The sequence below is a fragment of the Oncorhynchus kisutch genome, linkage group LG7 (genome assembly GCF_002021735.2).
Source record: "Oncorhynchus kisutch isolate 150728-3 linkage group LG7, Okis_V2, whole genome shotgun sequence".
Lineage (NCBI taxonomy): Eukaryota > Metazoa > Chordata > Actinopteri > Salmoniformes > Salmonidae > Oncorhynchus > Oncorhynchus kisutch.
In genome coordinates this window covers 47,656,654-47,669,549 of record NC_034180.2, presented here as the reverse complement: position 1 = coordinate 47,669,549, position 12,896 = coordinate 47,656,654, and the positions used below count along the sequence as shown (strand labels likewise).

General features: G+C 42.8%; 1 protein-coding gene across 1 annotated transcript in view; it reads right to left on the bottom strand.

Annotated features, from left to right (window-relative positions):
• Positions 1–8,098: 8,098 nt before the first annotated feature.
• Positions 8,099–12,896, bottom strand: part of cnksr1 (connector enhancer of kinase suppressor of Ras 1) — an 87,088-nt gene continuing 82,290 nt past the window's right edge. Inside the window, exon 20 of the mRNA XM_020487011.2 lies at positions 8,099–10,282. Coding sequence (XP_020342600.2) covers positions 9,893–10,282 — 390 coding nt within the window. The 3' untranslated portion in view covers positions 8,099–9,892. The remainder of the gene's footprint in view (positions 10,283–12,896) is intronic.

The window sequence follows — 12,896 nt, the reverse complement described above, 5'->3', positions numbered from 1 at the left end:
TGTAGCATTAAGACATCCCTCCACTGGAACTAAGGGCCCAAACCATGAAAAACAGCCCCAGACCATTATTTATCATCCACCAAACTTTACAGTGGGCACTATGCATTGGGGCAGGTAGCGTTTCCCTGGCATCCGCCAAACCCAGATTTGTCCATCGGACTGACAGATGGTAAAGCCTGATTCATCACTCCAGAAAACGTGTTTCCACTTCTCCAGAGTCCAATTACAGTGAGCTTTACACCACTCCAGCAGACGCTTGGCATTGCACAAGGTGATCTTAGGCTTGTGTGCGGCTGCTCGGCCATGGAAACCCATTTCATGAAGCTCCCGACAAACAGTTCTTGTACTGACGTTGCTTCCAGGGGCAGTTTGGAACGCGGTATTGAGTGTTGCAACCGAGGACAGACGATTTTTACGTGCCATGCCCTTCAGCACCCGGCGGTCCCGTTCTGTGAGCTTGTGTGGCCTACCACTTCACGGCTGAGCCGTTGTTGCTCCAAGACGTTTCCACCTCACAATAACAGAATTTACAGTTGACTTGTTGGAAAGCTGGCATCCTATGACAATGCCACGTTGAAAGTGACTGAGCTCTTCAGTAATGCCATTCTACTGCCAATGTTTGTCTATGGAGATTGCATGGCTGTGTGCTCGATTTTATACACCTGTCAGCAACGGGAGAGGCTGAAATAGCCATATCCACTCATTTGAAAGGGTGTCGACATACTTTTGTATATATAGTGTATGTACACTACCTTGCAAAAGTATTCATCCCCCTTTGTGTTTTTCCTATTTTGTTGCATTACAACCTGTAATTTAAATAGATTTTTATTTGGATTTCATGGAATGGACACAAAATTGTCCAAACTGGTGAAGTTCATGGAATTCCATGAGAAACAGACTCCAGGATGCTGACCTTCTAGGCAGAGTTGCAAAGAAAAAGCCGTATCTCAGACTGGCCAATAAAAATAAAAGATTAAGATGGGCAAAAGAACACAGACACTGGACAGAGGAACTCTGCCTAGAAGGCCAGCATCCCAGAGTCGCCTCTTCACTGTTGACGTTGAGACTGGTCAGAGGAACTCTGCCTAGAAGGCCAGCATTCTGGAATCGCCTCTTCGAGATAATAAAGCTACCAGTTGAGGGCTTGTGAGGTGTCTTTCTCAAACTAGACACTAATGTACTTGTCCTCTTGCTCAGTTGTGCACCGGGGCCTCCCACTCCTTTTTCTATTCTGGCTAGAGCCAGTTTGCGCTGTTCTGTGAAAGGAGTAGTACACAGCGTTGTACGAGATCTTCAGTTTCTTGGCAATTTCTCGCATGGAATAGGCTTAATTTCTCAGAACAATAATAAACTGATGAGTTACAGAAGAAAGTATGTTGTTTCTGGCTAATTTGAGCCTGTAATCAAACCCACAAATGCTGATGCTCCAGATATTCAACTAGTCTAAAGAAGGCCAGTTTTATTGCTTCTTTAATCAGAACAACAGTTTTCAGCTGTGCTAACATAATTGCAAAATGGTTTTCTAATGATCAATTAGCCTTTTAAAATGATAAACTTAGATTAGCTAATACAATGTGCCATTGGAACACAGGAGTGATGGTTGCTGATAATGGGCCTCTGAACACCTACATAGATTTTCCATAGGAAATCAGTTTCCAGCTACAAATAGTCATTTACAATATTAAAAATGTCTAGACTGCATTTCTGATTAATCTGTTGTGATTTTAATGGACAAAAATAACACATATGGAATCATGTGGTAACCCCAAAAAGTGTTAAACAAATCAAAATATATTTTAAATTCTTCAAAGTAGCCACCCTTTGCCTTGATGACAGCATTCTCTCAACCAGCTTCATGAGGTAGACACCTGGAATGCATTTAAATTAACAGGTGTGCCTTGTTAAAAGTTAATTTGTGGAATTTCTTTCCTTAATGCGTTTGAGCCAATCAGTTGTGTTGTGACAAGGTAGGGATATACAGAAGATGTTTTATACCAAATAGGACTAAATCCATGTTATGGCAAGAACAGCTCAAATAAGCAAAGAGAAACAACAGTCCATCATTACTTTAAGGCATGTGTAATACCCGTGTGAAAACCAAGTATTGAGTTTATTTGTTATAATTAATTGGTATTAGATTTAAAAGGTGATTCAATTGCTCCTGTATTGTAATGTTGTTAATGCATTTCTTTTGAATAAATATTTATTTAATGTATAAGTGAATAGGTTGGTTTACTTTTAAGTTTCGACCAATAAGGTTGCGTGTTAAGCTGTGGCCAATGGGAGTTGACCTGGTTAACGGGAGGCCTGGGAAAAAAAGAGAGGGAGAGACACATGGAGAAAAGGATGGATGTTACATTATGACCGTTGGTGAAGAAGAATTATAACAGAAACCGATAGAAATAGAACAAAACCTAGCGAGTTTTGAAGGGAAATACCGACTTTATTTTATAAGAGAGTTGTTATAATTTTTTGTTAAGAAAGACTTAGTAAAGACTGAAACTACCGTTTCATCGTGGAGGTATTTGACAGCCTTGAGGTTAGCCTAGAATCGTGTGACACAGAGAAAAGTGCTTGGGGAAGATTAACGAGTTCATGTTCCCATGGGATATCGGTTACTGCTAAAGAGTACTGTCTGCATTGATAGCTGTGCTTGCTGTGGATCTTGTGAGGAAACCTGCACAGAACTGCCACACTTCGCTGAGGGACCACGAGTAGTGCGTAACCACAACGGTGGGGTGCTTCTGGACTTTATGTGTGTCGTCATTTTTTTTTATAGCTCCAACGCGCACCAACGTGTTAAACAAGCTTGAAATAATTTGGACATGGGTTGTGCACGATTATTTTTATTTCTTTTGATGTGGTGTAAATGTAATAATACACATCTTGAACCTTCTATATGTTTCCTTGGCGGAGTCATTTACTCTTTCAATTTAATTTAATGCATGGGAAAGTGTATCCAACAACAAAAACCTATAATCATTTCATCTGAAGTTAATACCCTATTTGTCATCACGCTAGATAGTTTACAATAGGGATTGTTATTGGAGATGTCCTTCTCACCTAACATCCCATGCTGTTGAGATACTCTACGTAAGTTAATATCGTGAGTCAAATTCGATCCTGGTGAGAGGGTTACACATGAAAGTCAGTCAATGCGGAACATTTCAAGAACTTTTAAAGTTTCTTCAAGTGCAGTCGCAAACACCATCAAGCGGTATGATGAAACTGTCTCTCATGAAGACCGCCACAGGAAAGGAAGACCCAGAGTTAACTCTGCTGCAGAGGATAAGTTCATTAGAGTTAACTGCACCTCAGATTGCAGCGCAAATAAATGCTTCAGAGTTCAAGTAACAGACACATCTCAACATCAACTGTTCAGAGGAGACTGCATGAATCAGGCCTTCATGGTAGAATTGCTGCAAAGAAAGAACTACTAAAGGACACCAATAATAAGAAGAGATTTGTTTGGGCCAAGAAACACAAGTAATGGTCTTTAGACCGGTGGAAATCTGTCCTTTGGTCTGATTAGTCCAAATGTGTGATTTTTGGCTCCAACCGCCGTGTCTTTGTGAGATGCAGAGTAGGTGAACGGATGATCTCTGCATGTGTAGTTCCCACCATGAAGCAAGGAGGAGGAGATGTGAGGGTGCTTTGCTGGTGACACTGTCTGTGATTTATTTAGAATTCAAGGCCCACTTAACTAGCATGGCTGCCACAGCATTCTGCAGCGTTACGCCATCCCATCTGGTTTGCACTTAGTGGGACTATCATTTGTTTTTCAAAGGACAATGACCCAACACACCTCCAGGCTATGTAAGGGTTATTTTACAAGAAGGAGTGATGGAGTGCTGCATCAGATTACCTGGCCTCCACAATCACCCAACCTCAAACCAATTGAGATGTTTTGGGATGAGTTGGACCGCAGAGTGAAGAAATGGCAGCCAACAAGTGCTCAGCATATGTGGGAGCTCCAAGACTGTTGGAAAAACATTCCAGGTGAAGCTGGTTGAGAGAATGCCAAGAGTGTGAAACGCTGTCATCAAGGTCAAAGGTGGCTACTTTGAAGAATCTAAAATACATTTGTATTTGTTGAATACTTTTTTGGTTACTACATGATTCCATATGTGTTACTTCATAGTTTTGATGTCTTCAATGTAGAAAATAGTACAAATACAGAACATCCCTTGAATTAGTAGGTGTGTCCAAACTTTTGACTGGTACTGTATGTCTCACCCATCTACACACAAACCACATAATGACAATGTTAAAAACATGTTCTTAAACATTTTTGCAAATGTATTGAAAATACAGACATATTTAACTTGCATATGTATTCACACCCCTGAGTCAATACTTAGTAGGAACACCTTTGACAGCAATTACAGCTGTGAATGTTTCTGGGTAAGTTTCTAAGAGTTGGCATACCTGGATTGTACAATATTTGCAAGCTCTGTCAAGTTGGTTGTCGATCATTGCTAGACAGACAGATTTAAAGTCTTGCCATAGACTTAAGCCGATTTAAGTCAAAACTAACTAGTCCACTATATTCGGACTTGTTTTAGGTTATTGTCCTGCTGAAATATGAATTTGTCTCCCAGTGTCTGTTGGAAAGCAGTCTGAAACAGGTTTTCCTGTAGGATTTTGCTTGTGCTTAGCTCTATTCTGTTTATTTTTAACTCCCTAGTGCTTGCTGATGAAAAGCAAACCCATAACATGATGCAGCCACCACCATGTTTAAAAATCTGAAAGGAAAGGGGGAAACCTAGTCAGTTTTACAACAAAGCATTCAACTGAAATGTATCGTCCCCAATTAACTCTCTGAATCAGAGAGGTGAGGGGGGCTGTCTTAATGGACATCCCGGGGAACAGTGGGTTAACCGCCTTGCTCAGGAGCAGAACGACAGATTTGTACCTTGTCAGCTCAGGGATTCGTTCCAGGAGGAGTGGTACACAGTGATCTGTTGTACTGGATTTGCCCCAAACATAACACTTTGTATTCAGGACAAAGTACATTTCTTTGCCACATTTTTGGCTGTTTTACTTTTGTGCCATAGGAATTTAGCCTAGAAAGGTGATTCTAACATGTTGTGACTTGTTTTCACTGTCGTTATGGGGTATTGTGTGTACATGGGTGAGAAAATACATATATTCGGGTATGAATCATTTCTGAAGGCACTGTATGTGTTGGGCTTTATAGATTGTCCAACACATTGGGCTTAAACTGAGATTATTCTTGACAGAGTGATGTATATTTTTCGAGGCCTAAATTGTTCCTTGACTAGCACCATTCATTCCCACTGTCGATAATTCTAATGTTGTAACTTTTAATAGTACCTGTATCCACTGGTGGATTGGGAGAGAGCCAACATCTTTTTTTTGCAGCAGCAGTGTTGCCTGCCGATTGATTGAGATATTCAAGGTGCTCTCGTCGTTAAGTAACATAGCAGATGCAAAACATTGAATATTTACATTCATGCACTTCCAAATGTAATTTTGTATCTTTGTCCCCAAAGCATTTAACTCCAACATCATATGAAGCATTTATGTAATCACAACAAGTACACAAAATATCTTCTAAGCCTGTCTTAACCTTAAACCCTGAAAATAAGGTCTATCCCAAACCCCTATTCTTTCCCCAATCATTTCCCCCATAGGAATGGCTGAACGAACCTGAGGTAACTAATTTCCGGCATTTATGACAGCAAGCTGGCTAGCTCTATAAGCCTCTAAGTTAGCACAAGCTGCCTCAAGAACTAACGATAAAGAAAGCAAATTACAGGATACAGTACCTTTCAACAGGCTGCATGTGGTATATTGTAGTCAATTGAGCCCCGAACAAACATCCTGTTGTTTTGAAACTGACAGACAAACAGGTGATTTATGACTGAAAGGTGCTGAAGTGTCTTTAGAGATGAATCTGTGCTGCCACTTGTCTTTATGCTTGTTTTCTTGGGCCTGCACAAAAGAGCCTTTTAGCCAATTCACACAAACAGGAAGTAGTGCCAACAATAAACAACACATTCCTCTTCAAAATTCACACACCACACCACAGACCGTGAAAAGACACACACTGGCACCAGTCCTGCCAAATGACATTGACGAGTTGTTGTTTTTGTCGGCGAGGTAAACATGACAGCAAGCGTCTTGGAAAACAACATTCAAATTTGACATAAAACTCCAGAAGAACTTTGTGCTACGGCACAGAAATGAGACGACGGAAAACAGCAATAACCTATTTGCTTGTTTGTTTCTTTGATGTTCATTACAAAAACACGTAGGCAGCATTAGGGGGCGGCAGGGTAGCCTAGTGGTTAGAGCGTTGGACTAGTAACCGGAAGGTTGCAAGTTCAAACCCCCGAGCTGACAAGGTACAAATCTGTCGTTCTGCCCCTGAACAGGCAGTTAACCCACTGTTCCTAGATCAGTTAACCCACTGTTCCTAGACCGTCATTGAAAATAAGAATTTGTTCTTAACTCACTTGCCTGGTTAAATAAAAATACAAACAAAATAAATAAATTACTTAGGAAGTATATAAAACTCGCTAAGTAGTAATCTAATTCCATGGTTTTATAGCTAATCCCATGCTATTTTACACATTGCCATGAGGCTGAGAGGAGATTTTGCATTTTTAAAGCTACACTACATGGCCAAAAGTATGGATAAATTAAAAGTACGGATAATTTAGTGGATTTGTCTATTTCAGCCAGACCTGTTGCTGACAGGCGTATAAAATTAAACACACAGCCATGCAATCTCCATAGGAAAACATTGGCAGTGGAATGGCCTTACTGAAGCGCTCAGTGACTTTCAACATGGTATCGTCATAGGATACCATCTTTCCAACTAGTCAGGTCGTCAAATATCTGCCCTGCTAGAGGTGCCCCGGTCAACCGTAAGTGCTATTATTGTGAAGTGGAAATGTCTTGGAGCAACAACGGCTCAGCCGCGAAGTGGTAAGCCACACGAGCTCACAGAACGGGAGCGTCAAGTGCTGAAGCTGTCCTCGGTTGCAACATTCACTACAAGTTCCAAACAACGTCAGTACAAGAACTGTTGGTCGGAGGATTCATGAAATGGGTTTCCATGGCCAAGCAGCTGCACACAAGCTTAAGATCACCAAGTGCAATGCCAAGCGTTGGCTGGAGTGGTGTAAAGAGCGCCGCCATTGGACTCTGGAGCAGAGAAAACATGGAGTGATGAATCACGCTTCAACATCTGGCAGTCAGACAGACAAATCTGGGTTTGGCGGATGCCAGGGGAACGCTACCGAATGCATAGTGCCAACTGTAAAGTTTGGTGGAGGAGGAATAATGGTCTGGGGCTGTTTTTCTTGGTTCAGGCTAGGCCCCTTAGTTCCAGTGAAGGGAAATCTTAACGCTACAGCATACAATTAAATTCTAGACGACTCTGTGCTTCCAGCTTTGTGCCAACAGTTTGGGGAAGTTGTTCCTGTTTCAGCATGACAATGTCCCCGTGCACAAAGCGAGGTTCATACAGAGATGGTTTGTTGAGATTCGGTGTGGAAGAACTTGACTGACCTGCACAGAGCCCTGACCTCAACCCCATCGAATACCTTTCGGATGAATTGGAACACTGACTGCGAGCCAGGCCTAAATCACCCAACATCTGTGGCCCGACCTCACTAATGCGCTTGTGGCTGAATGGAAGCAGCAATGTTCCAACATCTAGTGGAAAGCTTTCCCAGAAGAGTGTAGGCTGTTATAGCAGCAAAAGGGGGGGACCAACTCCATATTGATGCCCATGATTTTGGAATGACATGTTTTGGAATGACCATGTATGTAATTTTCTGTAATTTCACAAAGTAATAGTTCATGGCTTACGACGTGTTCATATGCTATCTGGGGGGCCCGACCTCTGCCCCCCCCCCTCCTTGTGGGGGCTGCATGCTACTCTACAGGAAGGTTCCCACGGTTATCATGCTAATTCCAGCAGAGGTCAATAGTATTTATCAAGGACAGACAGTACTGTAAAATAGTGCTACCAAAACCTTGTCAACACTTTTATCATAACTTATTTCAGCAGTGAACGCAAAACAAAAGTCCCATTTTCTACCAAGATAAATCTCAATAGAAATTTGAAGAAATGTTATTGCCATTTTATTGCCAGTTTCACCTGACCATCAGTTAGGACAATGGCTTCTTGAATGACAAACTGTTTGCAATGATTGCGTTCATCACTTGTTCTTTACTGCATTTGACACAGGCTCAGCCACCAGTGAGGATCCTTACTGCTCAGAATATATTGAATCAATATATTCAAGATGCATTGGGAAAACTAAGCTTTCGCCCGCACACACACACACACACACACACACACACACACACACACACACACACACACACACACACACACACACACACACACACACACACACACACACACACAGGTCTGGGAACAGTCTTACACGTTAACCTTATCAGGTTAAAATAAACAATGATTGTCTTTGATCTATAATAGCTACGTCATAATGTTGTCCATCAGGCAAGATCGGAACTTATTCTGTGCAAAAATATATACAATCTACGTTTAAAAAAGTACAATACATTTTGTTAACATTCTATGTACATAAGAGGCATACAACACAGATATAATTTACCTTGAAATCTCCTTTAAAAATCTGAGCCAAAGATATGTAACAGTAGAAAAGACAGTCCATAACATCCCATGACTACAGTATATATCTATCAACACAGAGGGACACTTGTCATATGAACACCGTAACTTGAATTCTGAAAGTTTGGCGTGATACAATTGGCTTGGAAAGACATCCCCTGTCTTTCCTACATCAACAACAGTCAAAAACTATTTAAAACAAAACCCCTGAGGGCCCAGTGTTTATCATAACCACATTACCTGACCAGGAAAAATGCCATAAGAAATCACAGCGATAACTACAGTCATGAATCACAGCGATAACTACAGTCATGAATCACAGCGATATCTACAGTCATGAATCACAGCGATATCTACAGTCATGAATCACAGCGATAACTAGAGTCATGAATCACAGCGATATCTACAGTCATGAATCACAGCGATATCTACAGTCATGAATCACAGCGATAACTAGTCATGAATCACAGCGATAACTAGAGTCATGAATCACAGCGATAACTAGAGTCATGAATCACAGCGATATCTACAGTCATGAATCACAGCGATATCTACAGTCATGAATCACAGCGATATCTACAGTCATGAATCACAGCGATATCTACAGTCATGAATCACAGCGATAACTAGAGTCATGAATCACAGCGATAACTAGAGTCATGAATCACAGCGATATCTACAGTCATGAATCACAGCGATAACTAGAGTCATGAATCACAGCGATAACTAGAGTCATGAATCACAGCGATAACTAGAGTCATGAATCACAGCGATAACTAGAGTCATGAATCACAGCGATAACTAGAGTCATGAATCACAGCGATAACTAGAGTCATGAATCACAGCGATAACTAGTCATGAATCACAGCGATAACTAGTCATGAATCACAGCGATAACTAGAGTCGTGAATCACAGCAATAACTAGAGTCATGAATCACAGCGATAACTAGAGTCATGAATCACAGCGATAACTAGTCATGAATCACAGCGATAACTAGTCATGAATCACAGCGATAACTAGAGTCATGAATCACAGCGATAACTAGTCTTGAATCACAGCGATAACTAGTCATGAATCACTGCTCAAACTAGAGTCATGTATCACAGCAATAAATAGAGTCATGAATCACAGCGATAACTACAGCTATGAGTTTTCCCTGGTTAGGTCATATGGTTGAGAAAAACTCCATGCCCTAACGATACATTTCTGATGGTAAGTAGGGAAACCACCATCAGATCAGTTCAGTGGCGTCTCATATGTAGAAGTAATTCTCTCGGCTAGCAGGACTAGCTAAGTCGTCTGTGCTGCTCTCTGCAGTCACTGACTGCTCTGACTGTGGCTCTACATCAGAGTCGCCTGCTGTCTTCATCGTACTTGACAACGATGGCTCCGCGTCTACCAGCATCTCCCCGTCACCAAGGCTCAGTCCACATGCGGCCTCTGTTTCCACGGCAACCACCTCCACCATCTCCCCAGATGACGATCCAGGGGGCGTGTCCTTTGTCTTGGCCCATTGGACAGCCAGTTTCTCGATCTCCAGGTGTAAGTCTTTGTTATGTTCTTTCCACTGGCGGTACTTCTGGGATGTCAGCTCAGAGTCCTCCAGCACCTTGTTGATGAGTTGGAGCTCTGCCTCTTTATCCTAGAAGCACATTGAGAACAGATGGCCATTTACATTAACAAAAATTCACAGAAAGTTTACACAATGAATAGAGACTGAGGGACAGTGGAAAAAATCCCACAGTGTTCAGTGTTCATATTAGGAGACTATAGCTAAGACCAGAAGTTTCCCCTGGCTATGTGACCTGGGGCCAGTCAGGAGTTTCCCCTGGCTACGGGACCTGGGGCCAGGCAGGAGTTTCCCCTGGTCAGGTCACACAGTCAGGGCCATACCTATAAGTGGGCTATAAACTGTGTGTACAAAACATTAGGAACACCTGCTCTTTCCATGACAAACTGACCAGGTGAATCCAGGTGAAAGCTATGATCCCTTATTGATGTCCCCTGTTAAATCCACTTCAATCAGTGTAGATGAAGGGGAGGAGACAGGGTATAGAAAGATTTAATCCTTGAGAGTATTGAGACATGGATTGTGTATGTGTGCCATTCAGAGGGTGAATGGGCAAGACAAAAGATTAAAGTGCCTTGGAACAGGGAATGATAGTAGGTGCCGGGCACACCGGTTTGAGTGTGTAAAGAACTGCGAGGGGGAAAACCACTTGGGGAAAGAGGTCTTCTTTCAAAGACGACCCAATTTAGAGTAGAACATTGGTTGAAGGCCACACTACTTGGAGAAAGGACACTTGTATGAAAGAATAACGTCGGTCAAAGAAAGGTGAGACTCCCTGTGGACAGAATCCCCATATGGTGCACTTAGAAGAATAAATCATCATTTATTACACTTTCATAGCACTATTCATAACATAAATACATCTCAAAGGGCTGTATAAAAACAACATCATCACTAATCATCATGATCGACGGTCAAGAGACAGAAGGTTGAGAAAGTTCCTGGTTTGAGTGAGGTCAGCGGAGGGAGGAGGAGGTCAGCGGAGGGAGGAAGAGGTCAGCGGAGGGAGGAGGTGGTCAGCGGTTTGAGCGAGGTCAGCGGTTTGAGCGAGGTCAGCGGAGGGAGGAGGTGGTCAGCGGTTTGAGCGAGGTCAGCGGATTGAGCGAGGTCAGCGGTTTGAGCGAGGTCAGCGGAGGGAGGAGGAGGTCAAAGGGGCGAGCCGGGAGCAGCACGTTGTCATCCATGTTTCGCCATCCACGCCGTCTGAGGCCTCGTCGTAGGACTCAGTCAGATGAAGTTAGAGTTCTGTACTAGACACTGGCTACCAAAATGCAGCAGCCCACTTGGATGAGTCTACAGCAGTCATGGGGTGCCAGAAAGCACACCACACATCAATGGTAATTCAGGAGTAGCCTTATATCTTACATGCTTACCTCAACGCTCGCGTTGCAAAATAAATATACACATGCATGTTATATTACTCGTTGGTTATTACTGCATTGTCAGAACTAGAAGCACAAGCATTTCGCTACACTCGCATTAACATCTGCTAAACATGTGTATGTGACAAATACATTTGATTTTGATATTCAATCATTTCATCCAAACTGCTTGACGCGCTGCAATTCCCGCCTCTCCCATCTCCTCATTGGTTTTTAGGAGCATATACCCACGTGGGTGATTGAACGATGAACTGAAGTTTACACTCCAGTCCAGTTGGGTGGTGGTAAAGCACCTTAAAGTTAGTTGCTGACCGCCATATAAAGTCCATAGAAGAAGAAGATCCACCATCTTTGGTCTCAACTCTAGGTGTGTAATGGAAATGTGGTTACCGAACTGTTAAACACTGTCCCCAATTTCTTACTGGTCGCTGGCGAGGGGTTCATGATGATTGTACGGAGATTGTGACAGCCAGTTAAATGGCGTCCTTTGACAGGGCAAGAACAAGATGTATGTCAGGAAAAGTACAGTATTATCATAAGGAGACTTATACTTGGAATAAGGAAGAGGAATGGAGGTTAAAAAAAGAAGAAAAAAGAGAGTCAGAGGAGGTCAGAGACAGAGAGACAGAGAGAGAGAGAGACAGAGAGACAGAGAGAGAGAGAGAGAGAGAGACAGAGAGAGAGAGAGAGAGAGAGAGAGAGGAGAGAGAGACAGAGAGACAGAGAGACAGAGAGAGAGAGAGAGAGACAGAGAGAGAGACAGAGAGAGAGAGAGAGAGAGAGAGAGACAGAGAGAGAGAGAGAGAGAGAGAGACAGAGAGGGAGAGAGAGAGACAGAGAGAGAGAGGGAGAGAGAGAGAGAGAGAGAGAGAGAGAGAGGGAGACAGAGAGAGAGAGAGAGAGAGAGAGAGAGAGACAGAGAGAGAGAGACAGAGAGAGAGACAGAGAGAGAGAGAGAGAGAGACAGAGAGAGAGAGAGAGACAGAGAGAGAGACAGAGAGAGAGACAGAGAGACAGAGAGAGAGAGAGAGACAGAGAGAGAGAGAGACAGAGAGAGAGGGAGAGAGAGGGAGAGACAGAGAGACAGAGAGAGAGAGAGAGAGGGAGAGAGAGAGAGAGAGAGACAGAGAGACAGAGAGAGAGAGAGAGAGAGACAGAGAGAGAGAGAGAGAGAGAGACAGAGAGAGAGAGAGAGAGAGAGAGACAGAGAGAGAGAGAGAGAGAGAGAGAGAGAGAGACAGAGAGACAGAGAGAGAGAGAGAGAGAGACAGAGAGAGAGACAGAGAGAGAGAGAGAGAGAGAGA